General features: G+C 38.7%; 1 protein-coding gene across 4 annotated transcripts in view; it reads left to right on the top strand.

Annotated features, from left to right (window-relative positions):
• Positions 1-26715, top strand: part of ANAPC4 (anaphase promoting complex subunit 4) — a 44741-nt gene extending 18026 nt beyond the window's left edge. For 3 of the 4 annotated variants that reach the window (XM_032853870.1, XM_032853861.1, XM_032853887.1), the window contains 20 exons: positions 2027-2110; positions 3192-3278; positions 3709-3773; positions 4485-4527; positions 4648-4724; positions 6365-6465; positions 6546-6597; positions 12226-12281; positions 14715-14761; positions 15987-16043; positions 16389-16445; positions 18452-18545; positions 22046-22143; positions 22740-22801; positions 22880-22918; positions 23018-23119; positions 23913-23987; positions 24869-25042; positions 25729-25852; positions 26357-26715. In XM_032853870.1, the coding sequence (XP_032709761.1) occupies positions 2027-2110; positions 3192-3278; positions 3709-3773; positions 4485-4527; positions 4648-4724; positions 6365-6465; positions 6546-6597; positions 12226-12281; positions 14715-14761; positions 15987-16043; positions 16389-16445; positions 18452-18545; positions 22046-22143; positions 22740-22801; positions 22880-22918; positions 23018-23119; positions 23913-23987; positions 24869-25042; positions 25729-25852; positions 26357-26584 (1722 nt within the window). In that variant the 3' untranslated portion in view covers positions 26585-26715. Of the gene's footprint in view, positions 1-2026; positions 2111-3191; positions 3279-3708; positions 3774-4484; positions 4528-4647; positions 4725-6364; positions 6466-6545; positions 6598-12225; positions 12282-14714; positions 14762-15986; positions 16044-16388; positions 16446-18451; positions 18546-22045; positions 22144-22739; positions 22802-22879; positions 22919-23017; positions 23120-23912; positions 23988-24868; positions 25043-25681; positions 25853-26356 lie in introns of those variants that run through there. The other variant, XM_032853878.1, reaches the window with a different exon arrangement.
• The last annotated feature ends 514 nt before the right edge of the window (positions 26716-27229 follow it).

Genomic DNA, 27229 nt, shown 5'->3' with positions numbered 1-27229 from the left:
TTTATTTGACCGACAGAGATCACAGTAGGCAGAGAGGCAGGCAGTGGGGGGTGAGGCAGGGTCTCTGCTGAGCAGAGAGCTAGATAGGGAGCTCCATCACAGGACCCTGGGATCATGACCTGAGCTTAAGGCAGAAACTTTTAACACACTGAGCCACCCAGGTGCCCCAGTAAATATATTTTTTTAAGGTTTTATAGTTTTTATTATTCTTATCTTTGGATTCTAATGGTTATTAAAACAAAGAAAAAAAAAAGAAAAAAAAACAACTTGGAGCTTCTAAATCTCATGTATAGAATCTTGCTCTAGTGAACATTTCATTATTCCCAGAGTCCAGTATAGTTTTCATAAAAACAGTGTTTTGATAGTTTATTAATGACCATGTTAATTGGTTGCTATATCAGTCTGTCTTTGTACCAAGTATTTTTTTTTTTTTAAGATTTATTTATTTGAGAGAGATAGTATGAGCAGGGGGAGGGGGAGAGGGAGAGAGAATCCCAAGCAGATTCTGTGCTGAGCGCAAAGCCTGTCATGGGACTCCGTCTCACCACCCATGAGATCATGACCTGAGCTGAAACCAGGGGTCAGACATGTAACCAACCAAGCCACCTAGGCACCCCTGTATCAAGTGTGTTCTTCGGACTCTGATCCTGGGGGCACCTGGGTGGATCTTTTGGTTAAGCATCTACCTTCAGCTTAGGTCGTGATCTCAGGGTCCTGGGATTGAGCCCTGCATCAGGCTCCCTGCTCAGGGGAGAGCCTGCTTCTCCCTCTCCCTGCTATTTCCCTGGTTGTGTCCCCTCTCTCTGTCAAATAAATAAATTCTTTAAAAATAAAGAAAAGGGACTCTGATCCTAATACTAATAAGAGCTAATACAGATCAGTTGTTTAATATGTGTGAAGTACTGAGTAGTTTAGTATAATTCATTTGAATCTTCACAGCAACCTAATAGGTAGGTCCTATTATTATCCCCATTTTATAGATAAGTAGAAACTGTAGAACTTCCTCGGCATCACTCACATGGAAGTGATGCTGGGCAGTATGGTTCCAGGGACCGTGCTCATCACCAGCACGTTGCCTCTTGTGTCAGATGATCATTTAACGTTGGGAAAAGCTTTGTACTCTATGCTGTTTATATGGAAGCCATGTGGGCTCCAATAGAGTATTTATGTTATAGCCTTGCCTTTAAGAAAGTCTTCCCTAGATAGGGTTTTTTTTTTTTTTTTTAAGATTTTATTTTTAAGTAATCTCTATACCCAACAAAGGGCTCAAACTCACAACCCCAAGATCGAGTTGCACTCTACCAACTGAGCCAGGTGCCCCTTCCCTAGATTTTTGTGCCAGATAACCCTGCTGCTTAACCTAAGGATGCACAAATTCTAAACAAAAATAGAACAAAAAGATGCATTGTGCACTCTGTCTGATGATTTCCAGTATTTGTTGTTGTATTCATAGCACCAGGGAGCTCTTGACTTCCTAATTGCCTGGAATAGTTGGTCACGTTTGTGCTTCAACTTAGGGTTCTGTGAAAATATGATTTCTAGGATTGCATTTCGTGCTGTAATAAAAAGATTTGCTATTTCTTTGAAGTTTGGAATGGATATTTTGTTAAGTAATAGCTTTTTAAAGGTATGATTTTTATTTCATTGTAATGGATATGTAACTTGTGTTTATCAGTAGCATATAGTTCTTTAAAAACTTTATATTTGTAATCGTTTTTTAATTTTATAGTAGTTTTACAAAATAGATTGTATTTATCTAGCTATGGAGATGGCACTGCAAACTTAGGGAGGGTTGATCTGTGCACAGGTAAACATGTCAGATTAGAAAATCCTAAAGTTCTGTTCTGTTGGTCTTCAAAGTAGTAGGCTCAAAGGTAGCAGAATTCAGACATGGTCTTTCTGACACATACTTAGACCTTGATTTTAACTCTTTAAATTGTAGGATTTCTTTTTTGAGCTGGGACTGATTTATCTTTAAAAGAAGTATGTGTGTGTGATTGTAACTCACTTTATTTTGATTTTACAGCTTGAAACCAATCTACTGTACTCTTTCTTACCTGAAGTAACTAGGATGGCTAGAAAGTTTACTCACATTTCAGCACTTTTACAGGTATTTATTTGTAGCTTGTTTTATGTGAATATTTGCTCTTAAGTTTCTCACAGTCTATAAATAAAACACTTGCAAATTTCATTCTGTAAGCTAACTATCTGTGGTATAAATGTCTGTTCTGATAATCTTATAATGTCTGTTAACAAGAAAAAGAAATTTAATTGAAAATCTATTCCCACCAGAAAAGAAAAAAGTAGTTCAGATCTTTTAAAAATACTTCCCTAAGTGAAATAACATTCTGGAATTTTAAAAGTCTTACTGCAAATCAAGCATTATGGAAAACAGCCATTATGTCAGTTCACTCTTATGTGTAAAAACCCACCCCAAATTAGCTGATTCCGCAAGTTTTAGTTTGGGCTGGGCTCAGCTAGAAGGTTCTGTCGATCCGGGCCAGGTCATCTCAGCTGGGCCCGGTCAAGCATCATTGGCCAGCTGGCTGTTCTGAGTGTCCCTCAACAGTGGTGGCTCCCCACGTGACATGTCCCAGAAGGCTAGCCCAGGCTTGTTCGTGAAGTGGCAGCCACAGCAGGGGTGTCAGGAGTGCAAGTGGGAACAATGCAGAGCCTTTGGAGGCCTTGGACTCGGTGTCCCTTCTGCTGTGTGTTGGTCACAGCACGATACAAGGCCAGCCCAGATTCAGGGACTGGGGAGGCCGAGTCTGCATCCGGATAGAGGAGCTACAAAGAACTGTGGCTTTTCTCTTTCAGTCTGCCATAGTCCCTGACATGTCAAAGATTTCTGGATGGTATCTTTTTAAGGATTTTGTTTGAAAATTGAATAGCTGACTCAACCAGCATTTTGACAGTTAGTGTACATGAAACATATATATAAAAAAAGCTGGAGGAGGTCTGTTTTACCAGATAAAAACTTAATTTCAGAATGTTTGATGGTTAAGTGGTTATCAAGCATTAGTTGTGGTCTTCTCTTTCACAGGCTGAGTGAAAAATGATTGAAAGTAAATTCTGGATTTCTTTGAGATATTTGGCAGGAAGAAGCATATATTACTTAGCACATTGATTTAATGTAGGTTTTTTTTGTTTGTTTTTACTATTCTGATATTTTGTTTCCTTCTTGTTAATAGTATATAAATTTGTCACTAACATGTATGTGTGAAGCCTGGGAAGAAATACTGATGCAGATGGATTCTCGTCTCACCAAGTTTGTGCAGGTAATGTTTGTGAAGTTTCCCCTGGATGGAGTGAAAGCAGGCACGCTGTGCTGCTTTCATTTCATTTCATTGACTTCATGAGCTACCTGGTGGATACTGGTCAGGTTTGTAAAAGGTGAACGTTAAGCTTTCAGATGGCTCGATCTGACCTCGCACTGTTTTCCCCAGAGAGAAAAGGCTCTCCTCGCTTGGGACAACCTAGGTGGGGACTGGTCTGTGAAGTGGAGCCAGTGGGGAGTGGAGAGTCAGGACAGGTACTGAAGAGCTGACTGGGTACTTGCCATGAACTGATAGATAATCAGTTTAAATAAGGATTTGAAGGAAGGTTAAGGAAAAGGAAGGGATTCATGCTTCTGTAGTTTTAATTTTGAATTATACATGTAGTTATAATTTTAAAGATACATATCATGATGTTATCCATTTTGTCTAGGAGAAGAGCACAACCACTTCCGTGCAGGATGAATTCATGCACTTGCTGTTATGGGGGAAAGCAAGGTAGTGAACTCACACTAGGTGCTCTTGTGTTTTCTTCCTTTTTTACAGTGTTTTGTTTGTTTGTTTTTTTAAAGTAATTCATGTTTGTTGTAAAAAAATAGAAAATTCTGGTACATAAGAATAAAAAATAGTATTGATTTTTTTATTCATCTTTTGTAAATGTAATCATTTTCTGTGGCTATAATATATGTATGTATTTCTACATGTGTAAAAAAATTTCTAATTTTTTATGGTCCCATCGGTTTTCTCCTTTATGGTATCCGCCTTAGTGTTATTCTTAAAAAGACCTTTCCCATCTTAAGAGTATTCAAAGATTGATCTGTATTTTTGTTTAGAGTTTTTGTTATAGTTTATGTTTTATTCCATCTGCATGTTCCAGATGTGATTTATTTGGTTATATGCTATGGAAGATTTAACTTCTTCTTTTCTGAAGGTTTAGATAATTGCCCAGCATAATTTATTGACTATTACACTTTCTCCTTATGGATTTGAAATGCCATCTTAGCATTCGGTATGTCTTAAGTATACTTCAGTCTGTTTCTGGACTTTATTGTTTTCTGTTTTCTGTCTGTTCCTTAAGTCTTAATTTTTGTTGGAGTTTCTTTTTGTTTGTTTAAAAATGTTGTTTTTACTTTTAAAATTTAAAAGTTTTAAGTGATGGATTTACATTTTGAATAGGGAAGACTAAAAATACTTCCTTTTTCATTGTAGTGCTGAACTTCAGACCCTCTTAATGAACCAGTTAACAGTAAAGGTGCAGTTAAATTATCTTTGTCTTTAAATGGCTGTGTGCACTTTCTTGATTTTTTTTTTTTTTTAGAGCAGTATGCAGTGTCTTACTTATATGCTAAATATATTTTTTCCTCTTACTTAGGGCTTAAAGAAGCTTGGCCAGTCTATAGAGTCATCATATTCCAGTATACAAAAATTGGTTATAAGTCACTTACAGAGGTATGAAGGTGATGTCGAGTTTTTGGTGTTGTCTGTATGTACTTGGTGTCGGTGTTCTTCATCAGCTGTCATTCTCTCTTTTTTAGCCTTTTCTAGCTAAAATTGTTGCATTGGCACTTGAAGGGAATCTTGGAGTGCCCAAGATATAAAGAGTCAATAATGGTACATCTTGAAATAATTTTCAAACATCTTTTCACTGGAGTAGGCTCTCTGTCTGGGTTTTTTTTTCCTCAGCCAGACAGCCAGGCGGTATATTTTGAAAAGACATATACTCTTTTTTTTTCTTTTAAAGATTTTACTTATTTGTCAGAGAGCGCACAAGCAGGGGGAGCTACAGGCAGAGGGAGAAGCAGGCTCCCCACTGAACAAGGAGCCCAATGCAGAACTTGATCCCAGGACACTGGGATCATGACCTGGGCTAAAGGCAGACACTTAACCAACTGAGCCACCCAGGCATCCCCGTATACCCTTTTTTGATCAAGGAAATTATATTTATCATTTCACAGTTTATAAAACATGATACGTGTTTTTACATTTAACACTTTTGCAAGGTGTTGATTATGATTATCCTCCTTTCACACAAAAAGAAACAAATCCAAACTGGCCTGAAGTTACTAAGTGTCACAGCTAGACCCTGATCTTTGTGTCTCATGCTACTTCTATCCACAGCTCCCTCGAGAAGCAGTTTGCATGTGGCTGCTCAGTGTTTGACTTAAATTTCAATATATCCCTTTATGCTGAGTTCCCTAACCCCTACTGCATCACCTCAGCCTTGGATCACTGCAGGGGCCTTTGGCCTGGTTTCCAGTCCACAAATAGATTTGTGCCCCTCAAGTAAATTTCCCAGAGCAGATCTGATCATGTTACTCTTCCTTAAAAACGTCCAGCACCTTCCTATTGCTCTCAGGACCAAGACTTTTGCATGGTCTTTAACACACCTGCCTCTCTGCTTCATGCACGCTGGTGGCCTTACCAGACTTGACATTTTTTCTTCTGACCCAGGGCTTTTGTGCATCCATCTTGCCTTCTGGAACATTCCCACCCTGCTCTTCACTTGAACCCCTTAACTCAAATCTCACTTGTTCCGAGAGGCTTTCCCTAATTCCTCAGATTAGGTCAGGTTATTCCATTACACCTACGCTGGTGTGCATTTCCTTCCAGGCACTTATGATAGTGGGAATGATATGATGTCTGATTGTGGTTATGAGTGTCCTTTCCCCATGAGACTGTCAGTGCTGTAAGGATCCTTTTGTTTTGGTCACTGTTGTGTCTCCAGTATGTAGCACAGTACTGACTTAAAGTTAGAGATTATACATGTTTGTTGAATGTTAAATACATATCTTTTGGGTGAATAGGATGACCATCCGACTGTCTTCAGGGTGCCAGGTCCAACTGTAGAACATAATGTGATCTCGTAAGATTAAATCTTGCGGTTGTGTATTCATCTCCATCGTCAGAGTGGCCAGATGGTTCTGCTAGTTTTTAGAGAAAAGTTTGAGAAATGATCATTTCTCATAGAAAGAAAATTGTTACTTTCAGTTTTTATTTCTGAAAATTTGGAAATGTTTAGGCGAGGTCGTAGCTGTCTGCCACCTTGATGATGGTAATGATAATAACTTATTTCTGCTCTGTTTTGATAGCGGTTCCGAGTCTTTATTATACCATTTGAGTGAACTGAAAGGAATGGCTTCATGGAAGCAAAAATATGAACCTCTTGGACTAGATGCTGCAGGAATTGAAGGTAGTAATTTAGTTTTTTGGTAGAGTACATTAAACACACTTTACTTAATGGACAAATGATACTTACTTATTTCTCTTTAGATGCTATTACTGCTGTGGGTTCTTTCATACTCAAGGCAAATGAACTTCTTCAGTAAGTATTGAGGATACCTAGAATCATTGATGTGAGAATATTTTATTCTAACAAGCAAGAACCCAGCAAATTGACATGATTTTCTTAAAATTGGTTTTATAAGTTTTTATCAAAGTTATCACCTTTACATGATTAAAACAAGCCAATAACATAGCTGTCTTATCAGTTAAAGCGGTATTGTATTCTCCCGTCTGTCCTCATTCGAGTCCCCTCTCCAGGGGGAATCCTTGAACTCCAGTAACCATTTCTGTTTTTAGTTCTTACCTCCATACCTCTAAATTGTGTAACTATACTGCAATTATTTTATTTATCCAGTTTTAGAAATTCTTCTGTGTTTGTTTCATTTTTCCTAGACTTTGTTTTCTCTTTTCTTGTGTTGTTTGCCTTTTTTATATCCTTAGATTCTTCCCCTGTCTCCAAGGCAGGATCACACCCTGGGACCCCCTCCCTCCCTGACATTTCTCCTCCAGCCTTCCCTCCCCCATGCTGGTCTGGATGCGCTGTTGTAGCTGCCCCAGCAGCCTGCTAGGCAGGCATTTCGGTGCTTTCTTGGGTTAGGTCCAGACATCACGATCGCCTTTGCTTCTTGCTTCCTTTCATCACTTTGTTGGGAAACATCTCCAGTAACTTGCTCAGGAAGTAGTTATGCAGTGATAAACTCTGTGTCTTTTCTCCTACCTTCATGCTTTATTGATGGTTTCCAATGGGTATAGGATGATGAAGGGGAAATCATTTTCTCAGAGAACTTTGAAAGTATTGCTTTATTATATGCTGGTCTTTCTGTAGCTGTTGGAAGGTCTGATGCTTCTGATTCTCATCCCTCTATAGGGTTTTTTGTTTTTGTTTTTCATCTCTCAAAGCTTCATTCTTTATCCTTGATATGTTGAAATTTCACAGTAGTGTTTTTAGATGTGGGTCTTTTCATTGTGCTGATAATAAGAAAATATTTGAATCTGAATTCTACCGTGTTATTATTTTAGTAATCTCCTTTTCTCTTTCTCCTCCTCTCGTTTTTTTTTGTTGTTTTTTTTTTGTTTTTTTAATTAGATTTTTTGTTCTAGAAACTTTGTTGGTCGGATACTAGGCCGTGAACTGACCTGTGTCTTCTCTTTTTCTTCACGTAATTCTCATAACTGTTTCTTTTCTATTTCCTGAAAAATTTTCTTGACTGAATTATGCAACGTTGTCATTCATCGTGGACCTTTATTGAGTACTTAACTGTATTTTAAACATTATTCTAGAGGCTGAGGGTATAGCAGTGAACAAAACTGATAAAATCTATATGGGTCTTATATTCTAATGTGGTGAGATAAAGAAATGAATGATGAAAATACATAGCAAGGCAGATAGTGTCAGGAGTGGTGAGAAAAACCAAGCACGGAAGGGGGACCTTTGGGATGAGATTTATATAGGGCAGACCTCACCAAGATGATGGTATTGGAAGGAGTGAGTCATCAATATTTGGTAAAAGAGAGCAAGTATGAAGGCGCTGAGTTTGGAGCGTGCCTCAGGAGCCACTCCAGCTGAAGTGAATGGAGCAGAGTGTGAGAGATAGAGGATGAGCTGAGAGAGCTCATGGAGGATAGGCCACGTTGTGTAGAGCCTGTAGGCAGTTGGAAGGACTTTGGCTTTTACTCTGGATGTAAGAAGAAGCAATTAAGATTATGGAGTGACAGGATGTGACTTAGGTTTTCAAAAGATCCTCTTGTTCATTGCTTAGTTTTGAGAATAAATTAAAAGAGGGCAAGGACAGAAGCCAAGAGAGAAATGGTGGTTACAATCCGAAGAGGTCAGAATCTGGGTACATTTTCAAAGTAGAAATAACAGGATTTGCTAAATGATTGTGTGTATGGTAAAATAAAAGAGTTATGGGTAATTATGAATTTAGGGTCTGAGCACCTGGAAAAGTAGGATTGACATTTACTGAAATGTGAAAAACTAGGGAGAGAATATATAAATTATATATGTGTATCTTATGTTCCTCAATTTGGGTTTATCAGATTTAGGTTATACATCCCTGGCCAGAATATACATAACTGGTGGAGTGTCCTTCTCAAGGTGTCACATCCAGAGGCAAATGATGTCTGTCTGCTTCTCCTTAGTGGTGTGAATTTTGATGACCAGACGAGTGTGTCAGCTGTATTAAATTTGAAGTGTCTGTTAGATACCCTCATGGGTATCTGTCCGAGACATTGTTGATCATATTAGACTAATATTCAAGGGAAGGGTCCAGGCTGGAGATGGCAGTTTGAGAACCATCAACACATTGGTGTTATTTTGAGCCATGAGGCTGGATGAGGTAGTCTGTATGCTTAGAGAAGAGGACAGATCTGAAGACAGCGATGAGCATTCCAACATTTAGAAATGGTATTGATGGGGAGCTAGCAAAGGAAACTAAAGTGGCAAAAAGACCAGGAGAGTGGGTGGGTATCCTCTAGGCTGAGCAATGGAAACATTGTAAAAAGAAACGAGAGATCAGTTGTCAGATGCTGCTAAGTCAGGTAAGATGAAGACCAAGAATAGAACAGATAATCAGTATTACTAGAAACGATTATTGGTGACCTTGATCAGAGCCATGTCATGGAGTCATGGAGCCATTGGGATGCAGAATGAGAGCAGATGCAAAGAAAACAGTAAGTATCATCTCTTGTGTAGTTTTGTTGTGAACGGAATGGCCAGTGGTTGCAAATAGTTGTTGGGTTTTTCTGTCTTACGGCAGGAGAAGTTAGAGCATATTTATATATGATGGGGTGTTCTGGAAGGGAAACAATTGATGATGGCGGAGAGAGGAGAGGATTGATGGAGTAAGAGTATGGGAGGGAAGGGCCATGTGGTGCATGTGGGGAATGGTCTGGAAAGATAGAGGGCCATGTGCGCATGTGGGGAATGGTCTGGAAAGATAGTGTATCTATAATTACAGGAGAGAAGGCTGTGTAAAGGGTCACAGACGCTAGTATCTGGGCACATGGAGGCTTGGGGAGGTTCACTTGCAACTGTTCTTACCGTCTTAATGAGATAGGCAATGTTCTGTCAGCTGGAGGTAAGAGTGGGGAGGTGGTTTAATAAAGGAAAAGGTGTGAGCCAGTTGCCTTCAGGGAAGTGGGAGAAAGAACGGGCGGGTAAAACAGGCAGATGCTGCTGGTGCTGAGGGCCACTTGGGGAGCCCTTGTGAGCATGTAGAAGTGCCCCTGGTCAGCGTGGCTGCTGGCTTTTCTCCAGCTGGGGTCAGCCAAGTGTGCCGGGGCACAGGGCAGGTGAGCACTTAGATTTGCTAGGCTTGGTGACCAAAGCGAAGCCAAAGTGGGGCCAGGGAATTAAAGCGAGGGCATGATTCAAATGAACCTTGAATTGGAGCTGGTTTGGGGGTAAAGTGGGAACACAATGTGAGTGAGAGACAGGGAGGAGAGGTGGGGGAACCAGTAGGTGGTAGTTAGGGAGACGAAAGCTGGGGTGCTGAAGGGAGGTCCCTGGGAAGACAGGTGGTTGTTGGTGAGTGGCATGCTTGATGTTGAGAGTCAGAGGGTTCAAGTTGGTAGTGAAGGGGTGTAGGCTGTCAGCTTTGGAATTAGTAGTCAAGGTGAGTGGAGGACTTGACCGTTACCTGAACTGTCGCATTGAATTCTTTATCACAGCAGTCCTTGTCTTTCAATTTCCAAATGTGTTTTCTTATTTCTTTAATCATTTTTCAAAGCTGTGCTCTTGCTTTGTAGATGACATCTTCTCAAATCTCTGAGGACACTAATTAGATATTTTTATAAGCCTGCAGTTCCCTGAATGATCTCCACTTCCCGGGTCACTTATCTGTTTGTCTTTCTTCAGATACCCGATGCTCCAGTGTTTACTCATGTTTCTTCATGAGGTGATTTGAAGTTGCTTGGAATCTGTGGACAGGACAGCAGAAAGCTGGCTTTGGCACCCGGGCAGGCGTATAGAGCTGTGTGGTGGGCCGCCAGGACCTGCATGGGACCACCTCAGCTCTTCCCAGTTTATGCGCTTTCTTGGGAAAACCCTGTTCATTTCTGTTTGGGGCATAGACCCATAGGCATTCATGTTTAGGAGGAAAGAACACATTGACTGCTCTGTATTTCGGTTTGTCCTCCTGTGTCCAGCCCCGTGTGTCATCCTGAGGGCTGCTCTCGAGCCTGACATTTGCAAGGTCCAAAGCGTCCCTGGGTTCTGTAGGCCGGAAGTGTCCTTGCTGGTTGTCCTCTCCGTGTTCTGTGTGTGACTGCCTCTGTTGAGCTTCGTCAGCCACGTGGCCTTTCTGACATTTCTGAAATTAATGTCTTTTCTACCATCCTTTTTGTTTTTGTGAGTTTATAGTACATCCCTCCCCCCCCACACCCCATTATCATTTTAATGGGGTTTTAGAAGGTAGAGGTTGGAGACATTTGTGTTCAAAAGACAAAATGAGAGGAAAGATGGCATTGCTTTTCATATATGTTGAATTATTTTTTGGTTCATCGTATTTGCAGAGAGTAGGTATAAAATACTAAGCTTTTTGTGATCACTTTTCAATATGAACGGAAGGTAGTTTATTTAACTTTTTTGCTCTCTGGAAGAAGTTGAATATAGCATTGTTATTTTAGGTTATAGATGAAGAAAGTGAGGCAGTGAGAATTTTGTTGTTCACCTCCACCATTGCTTGCTGGGTATAGGGGCCGGTCAGAGTATTGATTGGAAAGACAGAAAGGAACTTTTCTTTCCTTTTTTCATTTTGCCACAAGAGAGTTTTGATTATATTACTTGGTAATATCAGAAATGTGGCAGTCTTTTTATGTCGGGTGTTTTACTCTAGAGAGCTAGGTTAATGATGGTGACCCACCTCTCCAGTAGTATGAAACTTATTCTTGGAAGGGGCTTTGAAATTTAGGAAAGAAAGATGCAGGTATTACCTGCTTAGAGAAGTTGTTACCCTGTAGATGTGAGCCTAAAGAGATTTTTTTTAAAGTGATAGCCCTGTCCATATTTAAAGATAGTTTCATCGAAATGAACATGACTTCCACTTTTAATACTTAAATTTGGGGAATCCATTTCTGTAAAGCTCAAGGAAATTCAGTTTTTGAGATCAGTTACTATAAGCATCAAAAATCAACTTCCAAAAATAATGTCCACTGATAGCAGAGATAGTGACATAGTACAAATTTATAATCCTGGTGTTCTGTTGGCGTTGATGTTTTTTCTTCTTACTGACCAGTGAGTATTTTTTTTAACTGAGAAAAATGCTGAAAATGGGTTTTTGCCGACTTCTTTTGTTTGCAAAGTTGAAAAAGGATTTCATACTTTATTGAATGGTGGGAAGGACCATTACACAGTTTGTGGCAAGACTGTTATAACCAGTTAGAATCTGAGTCATTTGCTTTATTTTTGAGAAGAATCAGGACTTGCACTTCTGAAGCTTTATTTTTAGGTATGTTTTTGATTTGTAAAATCAAAGGTTTAAATGTCCTTCAGATAGGATAAAAGAGAATGGTAAGGATGATTATATCCCAGAACAATTGAACGATGATATATGAAACACACATTATAATTTTATTTCTGATTTATTTTTATCTTTTCAGAGTTATAGATAGTATGAAAAACCTCAAAGCATTTTTTCACTGATTTCTTTTATTTTTGTCTTTTCAGAGTTATAGATAGTAGTATGAAAAACTTCAAAGCATTTTTTCGCTGGCTTTATGTGGGTAAGTTGATCGAATGAAGCATTCTTATTACCTTCACCCTTCTTTAAAAATTGTGGGTGTATCAATTTAGAATATTTCAGTTATTCTGCTAAAATTTCAAGTAACTGTAGGAGTAGAGCGAGTGGTATAAATGACCCCTCTTTTACCCTTCACGGGTGTCAGTGTTTTCAACACACAGCCCGCCTTCCTCCCTCCGTACCACCAGCCCCAACTTCCCCAGATGTCACTTGTAGCACCGGTTGTCACTCACTGCTGAAGGGTAACCTTTTTTTTTTTTTTTTAACTTTTTTTGACCTAGTAACTTTTCCTTAGGTTAAAATAATATTTTTGCATCTCTGCTATGTAGGTGTTAGGTTTTTTAAAATAAGACGGGGAAAAAGCAAAGATCTGGCCTCTGCTCTTGAGTAGCTTATTTTCTGTTCTGTTTCTTGATCTTCCGTTTCTAGAGATATGCCATCCGTTAGGGTAGCCAGTAGCCACCTGTGGCTCTTTAAATTAGTTGAAATTACAGGGCCTCTGGGTTGCTCCATCCATTAAGCAGCTGCCCTTCAGCTCAGGTCATGATATCAGGATCCTGGGATTGAGCCCCGCATCTGGCTACCTGTTCAATGAGGAGCCTGCTTCTCCCTCTCCATCATTCTCTCTCTCTCTTTCAAGCAATAAAGGAATAAAATCTTTAAAATAAATAAATTAGTTGAAATTACATAAGTTACATGTTCAGTTTTTTAGTGACGTAATGCACATTTGAAGTACTCTGTAGCCACACACTGTTAGTGCCTGCCACATTGAACAGCACCCAACAAGAAGTTTCTAGCATCCTTTCCATCAGACACTAGTGCCCTAGCTAAGTTGAATGCAGACCACTCATTGCCTTTCTTTGTTCTACATAGCGTCTTTTCATTTGTGGGTAGTTAACCAGGATTTACTGACTTCATAGTCCATGTTCTAATGCTTACTCTGCAGCATGTGCATATTTTATGTAGGTCCATTTGAACTATTTTTGTGATCCCCCCCTTAATATCATTGAAATAATCCAGCATACATTCCCTTCCAACACAGGCAAAAATTTGGTTATAAATGAGATTTATTCCTCGTTTGTTAAAATTCTAAAGAGTAAATAAAATAGAAGTTAAATTATCTGTAATGTGCTCACATCTTTTAACAAATGTCCAGATCTTCAATTCTGGTATCTTACAAACAGACTTTGTATTTGTCAGCCTAATGTAATTGCTTGTGGTAAAAAAAGAATGGGATCCACAGATGTTGGCATTTAAAATTCTTTTTTTTTTCTCCTCAAAACCGTACCAATGCTAGCCAGAATGGGGAGCCAGAGTGTTCATCAGGCCAGCCTGTTTAATATCAGAGATGCTGATTAGAATAAATTACAATATTAAAACTCAATGAGATCTTCGAAATAATTTTCTTTTACAGAAGAGGTTTGGTTTTACTTGTGATTACTGGCATAGTTGAGGCAGTTTATATTCTATTGCATGTCCTAACTCTAATGAGAAGCCTGATTAGGAGAGAAATGAATTACTGCTCAATCCTTATCATTAGAGCAGGGCAGCAGAAAGCACGCTGGATGGGAGAACTGAGACCTCATTATAATCCTGGCTCTGTCACTTGTTAGTGGAGTCGCCTGGGTTTGCTCCTTTGGAAAATGTAGCCTCCATGAAGTCAAGAACTTCTTTTGTACTGCTATATCCCCAGCACCCATAGTATGCTCAGTGAGTACTTTTTGGATGGATAAATGAGTCAATGAGTGCACTAGATTATGGTTTGTTTTTCAGATAATTTAGAAGTTTGAACTAATTAAGAACGGTTTCTAAAATAATCCATGTTTGCAGAATCACATCCAGCGTGCTTATTCCTGACCGAATGCAATTACGAGGGATATTCAAACAGTGCAAAAACACATGCAGCATTCCCCTTGACTTAGGTGGACATAATATAAAAATACAAACCTCGGAGAGGACAACAAGAATTGGCTGCAGATATTAGAGAGTCTGTAAATACACGTATATTTAAGTGTATGTATGTACACAAAAGTCTTAGTGCAAATATCTTTGTGTAGCAAAAGACCCAAGGGAGAGAAACATGTTTGTTTGGTATTCTAGGGCTTTTGAAGGACTGAATTGTTTGCAGATTTTAAGAGAAGAAATGCCATATGTTAGGAGAGGAATGAATCTGGTCAGTGCACGTCGTTGAGTTGACGGAGAAAATAAAAAATAATAGTTTAGGATTGTTAGACCAGCCTTTTTGAACCTGAAAATACAAGTCAAATTTAGAGTCTTCACACTTTAGTTTAAGATTTCTTTGGTTGAATATTGAAGATTTAGTCCAATGAAACACATTCAGTCTTTGAAATGTATCTATATTAAAGTTAGGTTTGTACCTTTCCTTTAAAGATAGTTTTTTGATTTCTGTTTCCAGCAATGTTGAGAATGACAGAAGACCACGTGCTTCCAGAGCTGAATAAGGTAGTATGTGGTAGTACGTTTTCCAGTGTGTTAACTGCTGCTCTGACTGAGCTCAGCTTGGCTGCTTGGCTCAGTATTCATACACCATTGCTAGTTGACAAGGTGTCAGGCTATAGACCCTAAATGCAGCTTAGTAATTGAGTCTTTTTTTTTTTTTTCTTTTAAGAAATTTTATTTTTCCATCTCACAAAATACCTTTACTATGGCTATCTAATTTTATAATTTTCATGTTTATATAAGATTTTGTAATCTGTATTATGTAGGGTGCTTGTATTCTTTACTTTCCTTAAGTTTTGAATGCATTTTTATTTCCTTGGAAATCTGGTACTTTAAATATTAGTCCCAATGCTGATGTCTGGTAAACAGTAGTTTCTCTGATTACAAGGATTGTGACAGTGGCAGTAGAATTTCCTTTAAGTAAGAACTTTCAGACTAGGGCAACATTTGCACCTGATTTCTGTGGTCACTCATCCTCACCCCTGCCCAAACTCTGATTCACATAGATGAGGTAATCTGGGGCCTGTGAAAATGGAGAGCATTAGAATTAGCTCCAGTGGACTGGATGAATAAGGGATCGCCATTCTGAGACTCTTACAGGAAGCAGATCTTTTGTGCTGTGGATGACTGGCCTCACAAACCAGGGAGGTTCACATTAGCTGTTTCGCTGAGACCACTCTTTTGTTTGGGGAAGTAAAATGTGTCTGTTATCGGGGGAGACCCCTGGGTGTAATCCCCGGGTATAATTCTGTGAGGGCTGAAGAACTGGGGTGGGGTGAATGCAGGGTCACTGCAAGAAGCAGGCCAACCGCCAAGCAGGCATCACTGTTGAGTTGTAGGTGCTCACTCAAGTCAAGGTGACTTCTCTGGACGTAGTCTCTTCCAGAGCAGAGACCCTGTACACAGTCTTATTAGCACAAGGCCTAAAATAATAAACAACTTCAGGCCATAAGGAATTCTGTAGCTCTTGGATTAGCTGATTGGAAAAAGGGGTATAAAATGTTTAATTACATGCTTGTCAGAGCTTCAAGATTTCATATTTTCACAGCTGCATAATCTTTTGGATTTCTATTGATGTTTCTTTGAAGGAACTTTGCCTCTTTGTATCATGGCTTTTAGTAGGTAGTAAAAAAAAAGTCACATTTATTATTACATAATATAAGATCTTTTGGGAAGCTTTCTTTTTCCTTGATTTGTTTTTCCTTTTGTTCCTTTTTGATTTTGATAGATGACTCAGAAAGATATCACATTTGTTGCTGAATTTCTTACTGAACATTTCAATGAGGTACGAAAGTGTTATTTCTATAATGCTGGTTTTTTTTTTTTTTTGAAAGAGTTAAACAGTTGCCATAAACCTGGGTAATGGTGAGAAGTAATCACATTTAATCCAATTTAATTGACATTTTTAGCAGCTGTGCTTTTTAAACTATTGAACTAATTAATGGCAATACTTATTTTAGAGCCTTTATAAATCCAACTTTTGTTTGGATGTGTGTCATACAATCCCTAGAAGAAAAAGATAACTGCCACTAACAGCTCTCTTAAAAAATAAACGTTTTCATTAAGCTTAAGAATTTTTTTTTCTTTCTCTTCTGTGAGTTAAGAGCTAAACTATGCTTATTCTTTCTAGGCTCCAGACCTTTATAATCGAAAAGGAAAATACTTCAATGTTGAAAAAGTTGGTCAGGTATGGGCATTTGATTGAAAGTGGATATTACTTTTTTTTAGAAATTATTAAAACTAATGCTAAAACTTTAGCAGTGTTAGTCTTTATTATCCAAAGTTTCTGGAAAATAATATAGTGCTAGCTTACACAGCAGCCCTTTTCTTTTAGTAAAGTAACCAAAAAGGAGCAGTTTTTAAACTTTTGGTCTCAGAACTCGTTTATATTCTTAATAACTATTGAAGACTCTGAAGAGTTTTGCTATTTATCAATGGGAGATATTAGTAGGCATTAGAAATATAACAGAATACAAAATTATTTAAAAGTAACAGCAATTCCACTTAACTGTTACGTGTTACATAAATATTTAGAATAAAAATGACTATATTTTTTTAAACAGTTTAGTGAAGAGTGACATTGTTTTGTAGTTTTGCAAATCTCTGCTGTCTGCCCTAATAGAAGACAGCTTCTCATAGCTGCTGCTTCATCTCCTGTGTTGGGTTTTTATGTTTAATGTATGTAAAGAAAATCTGGCCTCACATAGGTTTTAGAAAGGGAGAAGTATTGTAATGGCTGTTTCAGATAATTGTGGATGTTTTTTGATATTATACCAAGTCTTGATAAGAGATAGTATCTTAAAGGTTAGCTTTAATATGGAATCTAAAATTGCATCAGTGAACTTTTCATACTCTGATACATTAAAATCCATTCATCAGTCTTATGCTTTGAATGGATCTTTTACCTGTGCATGATTTTGTAGTATTATGTATTGGTCATTTGGAAAATACTGGCTCACTGAGTTATGCAGATCTTCTGAATGCTGACATCTTTCCGTATGCAGTATCCAAAAGTCAGATTTATGAATATCTGCACCAATATCATCAGAAAATCTTTAAGTACCATGGCTGTCAAGTACACAGTGGTAGATACAGATTTTCCAAAATTTTAATTTTTTGCTTGAATGTTTAAATTTTATCATTGGCAGCAAATACTGTCAGTTGTTTTGCTTAAAGTGACAGGTTTGCTTTATTTTCAAGAATATATCTACCAAATACCCATGTACGAATAATCATAGCTTATCTGCCAGTCATTCTTTCAAATAAAAATGGAATTCCATTAACAGCAACAAATTGCCTGGCTTACCCCACAACTACAACAGTTTCTTAAATGTTTTTCCTCATGGCCACCATTGTACTTTGGTATTGGCCAAAGTGCTTTATGTTTACTTTCCAACTTTGTCACAGAGAACAGTAAAAAGATTTGTACTCCAGGGTTGAGATTTAATAAAATTAATTATTTTAATAGCTTCATTAAATAAGTCAAACTGTCAGTATGTAACAAAAAGGAATACAATGCCCACTAGTGTGGCTTAAGACCACCACCTTGCCTCCCAGCGTCAGTTTTCCCCACCTGTGCTTTTGACCCTTAGTGCAGATGTCAACAGAGTTGAAAGGGCAAATAACATTTTGACATTATAAAAATAGTGTAATGAAATCTAGAAATACTAAAAAAAATAAAAATAAAAAAGATAAATAAAAATAGTATTGACCGCATGGATCCTTGAAGCATCTTTAGGGCTCCAGGGGGTCTGTTGACCACACTTTGAGGACTACTGTCCGAGAGTAGATTGACAAGTTGATACTTTTAAAATTAATTTATAAGATAGGTGCGCATGCGCGATCTCTCTCTTTCTCTCTCTCTCTCTCTCTCTCTCACACACACACACACACACACACACACATACACACACATAAGATTAAAATGTCCTTCATGAAAATGGAACACAAAATTTAAACTCTGTGTGTGGTCTCTGCATCCATAGCATTCTGATCTTCCAGAAGTTTGCAGCTTGCCAAGTGGCTCGGCATTTAGTGAATTTTGGTCACTTCACTTGGAATAATAGCTGTGCAATTTCAGAGCACTTGTCAGTAAAACAATCACCTTTAAAATAGAATAATGCTAATGATAAGTCTTTGAAGCCTCCTCCTTTGTTTATGACATTTAAAATTTTGATTTGGTATTAATTCTAGTACTTGAAAGATGAAGATGATGATCTCGTGTCACCACCTAACACAGAAGGAAACCAGTGGTATGATTTTCTTCAAAATAGCAACCACCTTAAAGGTATTTAATGAACTTTGTGGATTTGGGCTATGTTTATACTTGCTTTGAGACCAGTATTTTAACTAGGAGTGTTGCTGGACAATTACTGAATATTTATTTCAGGTCTTTAGATCATTTGTGCCTATTGTTTTTGATTAGAGAAACAGCAAAATAAATAGTATATGACTTTACCGTGATAGAAAACAGTCTGAAATTAACTGTGATAGGGTAAGGTTGTTTATTCTCAGATCCTCTTGTCTGTTTTGTACACTATGAAAAAAATAGGATATTAGGAAGAAAATTACACAGCCTGCTAGTGAGAGAAGTCTTTTGCTGATTCCCGTTTGTGAACTAAAAGCATAGTGATGCTTTAACTATTCTCCTGAGATTGTAGGGTTTTTTTTTGTGTACTTGTGCTTTTCATTCTCTAGGATCTTGAAATGTTGGTATAGTAAAATGATCCAACATTATTCAGGATGCAACACAAAATAGCAACCACTAAATATATCAGAACTTCACTATTTTAGATGCAGATATCTTGGAAGCAGTATTTCTTTGCTTGCCTCACAGAGTAATTTGATCACAGCCTGTCACTTTCTTAGGTCATTAGGGTAATAGCCCCCAGCATGTAGTTCTTTCCTTCATGCCCCCAGGAACCTAGGCACCTGTTATCCCCGTTTCTTAATAACGAGGCTGAAGATCAGAGAAGGCCCAAATCACACAAGCTAGTACGTGATGAAGCTAGGTGTCTGCTGACCTCAAAGCCCGAGTTTTTAACTCGACTCAGTGGTGACCTCTGCCACTCTCTCTGGTTTCTGTTTATCTGAATGAATGAGGTTGGATGGGAGAAGGAGAGAATTCTCTGAAGCCCAAAACTTGGCTTGTTGCCCTTTTATTTTAACCCTAGAAGTTCAAATTCTTTTTCAGAGCAGGACATTTTTTTATTTCTCGAGATCTATTGATTCAGTTAGTTAGTTCAGTTAGTTCAGTTAGTTATTGATTCAGTTAGTTCTTTTTCAGAGCAGGACGTTTGTATTTCTTGAGATCTATTGATTCAGTTAGTTATTAAAAGGAGGGAGAATAAAGGTACAGCTGACTCAGCTCATTGCTGTTTAATCAGGATGCATCCCCAGCCTGAGGAGGGCTCATGGCAGTGTGCCAGGAGTGGTGGCACCAGCGCCCTGTCTGAGAGTGGGCTAATACTGGTCCTGGGAACTTGGGTGGACTAAAAATGGGCCCTACCCTCTTTTTCCTCACATCTGTGGCTGAACAGGAAGGCCTAATCTTAGCTAGGAGCATGATGTTTAACCAAGATAACACTTCATATTATTAACTTCATCTCAAGGTTTTGCTAGTATGTGAATTGGGACAAGTTCATTAATTATCGTTTCTTAGTCTAATGTGAAGAAATACTTTCATTATGGAACTGTTTCTGGGTTTTGTCCTTTTTTGTAAGATTTATTTATTAGAAAGAGAGTGTGTGGTGGGGAGGGACGGAGCAAGAGGGAGAGAGAATCCCAAACAGACTCGGGGCTGACCATGAAGCCCAACACAGAGCTCAGTCCCATGACCCTGAGCTCAAGACCTGAGCCAAAACCAAGACTTGGATGCCCAACTGACTGTGTCACCCAGACGCCGCATCGTTATGGAACTGTTAAGAAAACTTTCGTGAAACTTCTTTCTAGCACTTTGCAAAAATTATGTGCTAAATATTTGCTACATGTACTTTCTCAGGGTACATGAGGGAGTGCTGGGGCTGTAGGATGGGTGAAAGTCGCTGCTCTGGGCTTCGGGGGTTGGAATCTGCTCTGCGACTTCTTGTGATGTGACTGAGGGCAGACTGACCTCTCTGTGCCCGTTTTCTCATAAGTAAAATGAGGGCGGTAGTGGTGCCTCCCTCAAAACACCATTGTGAGGATTCTGTAAATGCAGGTGGAGCGCTGGGTGCCCAGTTCATGGCTCCTGAGCAGTAGGGGTGCTGTCACGTGAGCTGTGGTTACTCAGAACACTTCTGACATAAAATGAGAGGGTTTTCCTCCTGAGACCAATTCTGATACCAACTGTGTGTCCTGTGATTCATATCTGATGCTGACTACCCAGACTCCACAGCTTCCATGGCTCAGTCCCACCAGACCGCCGCTGTGGCTTCAGTCCTGAGGATTAGGTCCCTGGGTGGTCTACATTTCTGTTCCCACCCTCGCTCCCTCCCCCTTTCAGGTTGGTTATTTGCTAAAATGGCCCATAAAACCAAACACTTCACTTAGGTTTACTGCTTTATTATAAAGACACAAGGCAGAACAGCCAAGTGGAAGAGCTGCAGAGGCAGGGTGTGGGGGGATGGGCTCAGAGCCCCCGCGCCTGCTCTGGGTGTGTCACCCAGCACCCAGAAGCCCTCTGTTCAGGGGCTCTTTATGGGGTTTTCATTATTCGGGTGGGATTGATTAAATGATTGATGACTGGTGATTGGACTCAAGTCCAGCTCCTCTCCCCACCCTGGTAGTTGGGGGATGAGGGCTGGAAAGTCCAGGCTTCTATCAGGGCTTAGTCTCTCTGGTGACCAGTCCTCATTCTGAAACTATCTAGGGATCTACCCACAGTCGCATTGTTACACCAAAAGATGTTCCTATCACCCTTATCACTCAGGAAATTCTGAGGGCTTTAGATGCTCTGTGCCAGGAACCAGGGACAAAGATCTGATACCTTTCTCTGCTCCCACAGCATCTCTCACCTGTGGGAAGCTTAAAATGTTAACCCGATTAAAACTCACTTTGTCCAGCATAGCTGGGACATGAGATGCTGGGAGTGAAGGAAGCCTAAAGAGCTCAGGAGAAGAGGGTGGGCCTGGGAGTCCGAGGGTTGGATTCAGAGGTGTGAATTCATTATCATTTTCACCCCAGGCAGATTGCCCAAACCTCCTGGGCCTCATTTTTTAAATCTGTAATTTGGAGAGTGCGATGCTTACTTTGTCCAGCTGTTGTAAGCAATAGAAGTAACAGGATGGAATCTCGCATAGTCGCTACCCCTGAGCGCTTAATTATGTATTACTCGCTACTGGTAAAGTAGCCTTTTGCAAAGTAAAGTGCTTATTTACACAGCACTAGTTTCTTGTGTCTTGTTTCTGTTTTCAGTATTATACTTTTCGAAAACAATACTGGACTGCTGTTGTCAGCCCATTGTGGCAAAGAGTAGAGAATGAACTCTTTTATTGTGTCTTGTGGTTCCCAGATCACCCCTTCCTTCTTATACCCAGCAGAAGCAAACCGTCAGATTTGGGTAGGGGAAAATAGAATAAAGAGTACGGAGTGGGTGCGGCAGGTTTTAGTGGGCCGGCAGCCGGGGATGGTGAAGAAAAGGCAGGAGGCCACGGTCATTCGTGGTGAGGTTGTGTGAGGGGCTAATGAAGCAGCCAGGGAGATTGCCACTGTCAGATGAGCTGCCTCTGACAGATTATTTTCTCCTAATCATTTGGTTTACTATAACTTTGTGATTTTGTTTTTGTTTCTCTTCTTGTTTGAAACCAGAAAGTCCTTTGCTGTTTCCTTATTATCCTCGAAAATCATTGCATTTTGTGAAAAGGCGGATGGAGAACATTATTGATCTGTGCTTGCAAAAACCAGCAGTAAGTTTGAAAAAGCAATGCATGCCTTTGTGGAGGAGTGAGAATATCTACAGTATGGGGTTCACTTATGTAAATGGTCATAGTTACTAAGGTGAGCCTTATGAAATGCTGTTCACCCTCTGGCTAACAAAAATGGCAGGTTCACTGGGTTCACCCTAACATTTCCTCTTACTGTTAGTTTCTTACATAAACTAAGAAGTAAACAGATAACAAGGTTATTAGGAGTGTTGGTATCCTTATTATTTTATTTGTTCCTAGAACAAACTTCTTATAAACAGTCTGGGCTAGAGAGCTATCATGTGTCTAGCTTACTGCTGCAGGAGGGAAGTAAGATGCCGTGAGATGCCATGAGAGAAGGGGATGGGCTGGGTGTTCTTAGTCTTCTATGCATACTTCTTTCTGGTGTACTTTTCATAATTTCTTCAGTCTCTTTTCCTTGCTGTTAGAACTGTCATTAAAGTTTCTTGTGTGAAAGCTTGGTGATCTAGATGGTTTTTTACTAGACTTGCATAGTGAAGGTCAGGTACTTTCTGTAGAGTACTTGTGTGTATGTTATAAATGCTTTGATTGTACTTTTAAAAATCTATTTTATTTAGGATGTCATTGGAAAATCGATGAATCAAGCAATCTGTATTCCATTATACAGGGATGCTAGAAGGTAATTCTATTTACTTTTTGGGTGGTAAAATTTAGTGGCCAATTTAATTTTTTCTTACCTTTTTTTCTTTTGTTTTAGTCAGGACTGTACACGCAGATTATTCAAATTTCCTTTTCTGTAAGTGTATGTTTCTTCTTGTCTCATACGAGCAATACAGTTTTGTTCTCTGATGTGATAGCTAAATACCGTGTTTTGACATTAAATTTTTTTCCTTAGGTGGAATAATAAAACCTCAAATCTACATTATCTTCTTTTTACTATTTTAGAAGATTCACTTTATAAAATGTGCATTTTAAGGAGACATACTGATATTTCCCAGTAAGTATTAATCTAAAGTTGAGATAGAGAGTGAGATTTTATTATTTTTAGTAATAAATGTACAGCTTCCCTCCCTTATATTTTGGGGTTCAGTTAAGCTACCTTATGAGTTTAGGCTTGCCGGTGCACTGTTCTTAGTCTCCTATTTCACATCATTAAGATGATAATGCCAAATTACAAGCTTCATGATCCCTTTTGATTTTAGATTATTAATTTTGTACAGGTATAGTTGTGACTTGTAGGATTTCTTTAGCATTAAGAAAAATACAACAGCAGAACACTCTGGATTATATCTCATGAACTTGAAGCATTCGGAACTGTGGCTTGGGTTCCTTATGGAAAGGATTTTAGCCTCGGGTTAGGTATGCCTTTCATTAAACAAGAGGCCTGCCTAGAGACTTCTTTTGAGAATCTGAAGTAAAAGTTCTAAAAAATAAATCACGTACAGAATACCATTAATAGCGTAGAGGGTTTTAATCTGAATTTGAAGGAGATGTTTTGAGACCCGAGATGGGCCGAAGAGAAATAATTTGGTTGTTCCCAGTTGTCCTTAATTTTATGAGGTATCAGTGACTAAGATTTTAAACAAGTTGCAATTTTGATGTAGGTTTGTCTATCTAGAGGTTTAAATTAATTGTCGGTTTTGCAGAGTGAGCATAATGGTATTTTGGGTCTGGGACTTGGCTGTTTAGGTAAATATACTAACACTGACAATCGTGTTCTTTCAAGCACTTAGATTATTGGCTATCCAAGTTGTTCCACAGTCTTTTTTCTCCCCCCTTCTTTCTTCAAGATCTGTAAGTAATGGACTAATTGCTATTAAATTTGGGAGCTTCACGTATGCCACAACTGAAAAAGTGAGACGAAGGTAAATCTTGAATCTTGTTTGGATGAGATTATATACATATACAAATGATATGTGCATATGTTTAATTATAGAAATATGGTCAGACTCAGGTACAGTGATTATGTTACGCTTAGGAGGCCTTTGTAACTTGCAGCAGAGTGCACAGGATTGCTTACATAGCTTATACTTCGATTGACTTAACAATTGAATAGAATCTTACTGCCCTTCAGGAACTTACATAACTGTGGTTTCCTGTGATTAATACTTCCAAGCTCCTGGTCTGTTGAGAAAGCAAGATGGTTCCAGGGGGCATGTGACTGAAGTTGTTGTTACAACAATAGTAACGTGTGGTGGCCTCATTGTCACTGCTCTGGGATGTTCTTAGAATATAAAAGGGTAACAGTAGCAAAGTCATCCCTGAGGCTGTGGAGTGGACACTCCTCACAGGCCAAACCTTTTCTCACTCTCTTTTCCTTACATAAAAGGAGTTTTTTATGATAATGTCTTTACAGTTGTTGTGACTTTTCCTCTGTCAATCTTGTTTTTACTTCTCAGTCTAGTTAGCCCTGTTTGTTTAGCCAGTATCTACAAGGTGCCATTCCTGGAATTTCCACAGCCTTAAGGCCTGACTATTGGTATCAGGAGATTTCTGAAACTGTGAACCAACCTCACCCTCCCAGATTTTTCTTTTTTCATGGTGACCTGTTTTTTAGGGCCTACTTCTGTTTGTGAATAATCACTGCAATTGGTAACTGATTTTAATGCAAACTGATGATGTATTTTCAGTGTATGAGTATAGAATGTCACTTGGTTTTTGTTGTATTAAATTTTTGCATGGTACCATAATACTTTCTCAGTTGTTCCAATCATCTATGGTGTAACAGAACGTCATTCACTTCTAGCGCCTACAGCTGCTTAGATGCACAGTTCTATGATGATGAGACTGTAACAGTAGTTCTGAAAGATACCGTGGGGCGCGAAGGGAGAGATAGACTTCTGGTCCAGTTGCCATTATCTTCAGTGTATAACAGCGAGGATGCCTCAGAGTATCAGTTCACGGGGGCTTACTCCACAAGGTAACTAACTGATCAGTAAGAAACTCTTGCTGACGAAATAGTTCTATGCTTTTGAATGTGTATCGTACATTGTGGTTCCTTAGGTATGCTAGGCAGTGCTTATGAGGGATAGTAGGAAAATCAGCTGGACAGAAGTACTATTTTTTTTTTTTTTTAAATACTGGCTTCAACAGCTCTCCTGCCCTTTTGCTTTGCTAATAAATCAAGAGTATTAGGTGAAATAAGGTGGGGAATTATTTGGAGTAGCGAATGGGACTTCTGTACTATTTTTAAGGGTAGCTTGAACCCCAGTTAATAACAGAATTAGTTATTTTAGATTTGCTTCTATTGGTTTCCTCCCAGAATCAGGACTTCAGTAGCCAGTGGAGGGTACACAGCCAATTCTAGAGATGGCTTTAGTTTTCTTAGATTTAAGTGAGTAGGTCCCTTCTCTAATTAAAAATTTTGTCTGTTTGTTTTCCTTGAGCAGCAATCAGAAACCTTAGTAAGATGCCATTTTAGCTATTTGGAATTGCAGTATTTTCCTAGAATATAGGAAAATGCGTTTTATACAGTGGCTGATAGAATTATTTTGGAACTGGGAATGGTGGTAGAAATCAAACCCATGGTAGATCCTCATATTACCTCCTTGTAAACCAGAGAGAAGATTGCCTTTTCATTTTGGGGTTGCATTTTCCCTTCTCCAGGCTAGACGAACAGTGCAGTGCTATTCCCACACGTACCATGCATTTTGAAAAGCATTGGCGATTACTGGAAAGTATGAAAGCACAGTATGTTGCTGGGAATGGTTTTCGCAAAGTGTCCTGTGTGGTAAGTATTTACAGATTGTTTACTTACAGAGTAATGGGAGGAAGTGACTTTGGATCTATAAGGTCCTTTCAGAAAGTGTAAACATTTCATGGTGTATTACTTTTATTGATTATGAACATGTTGTGGTCTTAGCTATGTAGCTTTCTTGCTCTGAGAAAGTTGACTGAGTAATACAGTTCTAGATGTTAATTAATTATTTATTTATTTTTTAAAGTAGTCTTGACACCCAGCCTGGGGCTCAAACTCATGACCCTGGGATCAAGTATCTCATGCCTTTGCGACTGAGCCACCAGGCACCCCTTGATTTCAATTATTAGGAAAATTGTCACTATTGTATATAGAGATCCTTTTATAGCAAATGAGGCTAAGTTTAGTGATTTTGTTGTAAATCGATGGAAAATAACTTTCATACAAAACCATTTTTCAAAATTTTGATTTCTTATATATTATTTATTAGTTCAGCCATTAATTTAAAGATTCTTTATTTGATCTTTTCTTCTCCAGTTAAGCTCAAATCTCCGTCATGTAAGAGTATTTGAAATGGACATAGATGATGAATGGGAGCTTGATGAATCTTCAGATGAAGAGGAGGAAGCCAGTAATAAGCCTGTGAAGATAAAGGAAGAAGTGTTGTCGGAGTCAGAGGTTGAGAACCAGCAGGCCAGTGCTGCCGCATCTGCTCCGGAGATAGTCATCAAAGTGGAAAAACTTGACCCTGAGCTGGACTCCTAATCTAGCTTGCTCTGATTTTGTATGTCCTCATTATGTCAGGAAGGACATGGGAGATGGGTGAAGATGTTTTGGATCACTTTTAATTTTCTTTGTATAACAAAGAAATAAACCATACATTTTATTTTTCCTTATTCTGCTTCAGCTTCTCTTAGTAGTAGAGTCACTATGATAGACTTTCTTTTTGGTGAGATTTCTTTTTAATACTGTGTGCAGAACTCATGTTTAAAGAAAACATAAATTGAGTGTGAAGAAAATTTCAGTCTTTTCTGTTAAAAGATAGGTATCAGGAATCATTCCTATATCAAGAAGAAATTACATTTAAGTAGTCATTCATCACTAGAATTTTTGATGCCTTTAGTATTTTAAAAACATAGATACTTATTCCTTTTCCATCGTCCCCCTTCTAGTTGATTCTCGGTCTCCAGAATGCTTTCAGAATTATATTTTCAAAATTATACTGCTTTACTGTAATGCTAAATAAGCCAAAAGATGGGTACTGTCTTTATCATCTAAACAGCAAAAACACTGCTTGACACCTACGTAATTATCTTCTCATTTTGTTACTGGATTTGAGCTCTGAATACTTAGAATTGGCAGCGTTTAGATGTGTCTTTTTCCTCTATTTAGAATTGGCCAAGGACACAT

This window comes from Lontra canadensis, unplaced genomic scaffold, assembly GCF_010015895.1.
Source record: "Lontra canadensis isolate GAN:19392208 unplaced genomic scaffold, GSC_riverotter_1.0 scaffold1, whole genome shotgun sequence".
In the NCBI taxonomy this organism is placed as follows: domain Eukaryota; kingdom Metazoa; phylum Chordata; class Mammalia; order Carnivora; family Mustelidae; genus Lontra; species Lontra canadensis.
Note: the sequence above shows the minus strand (reverse complement) of the source record. Positions and strands in the feature narration are given on the sequence as shown.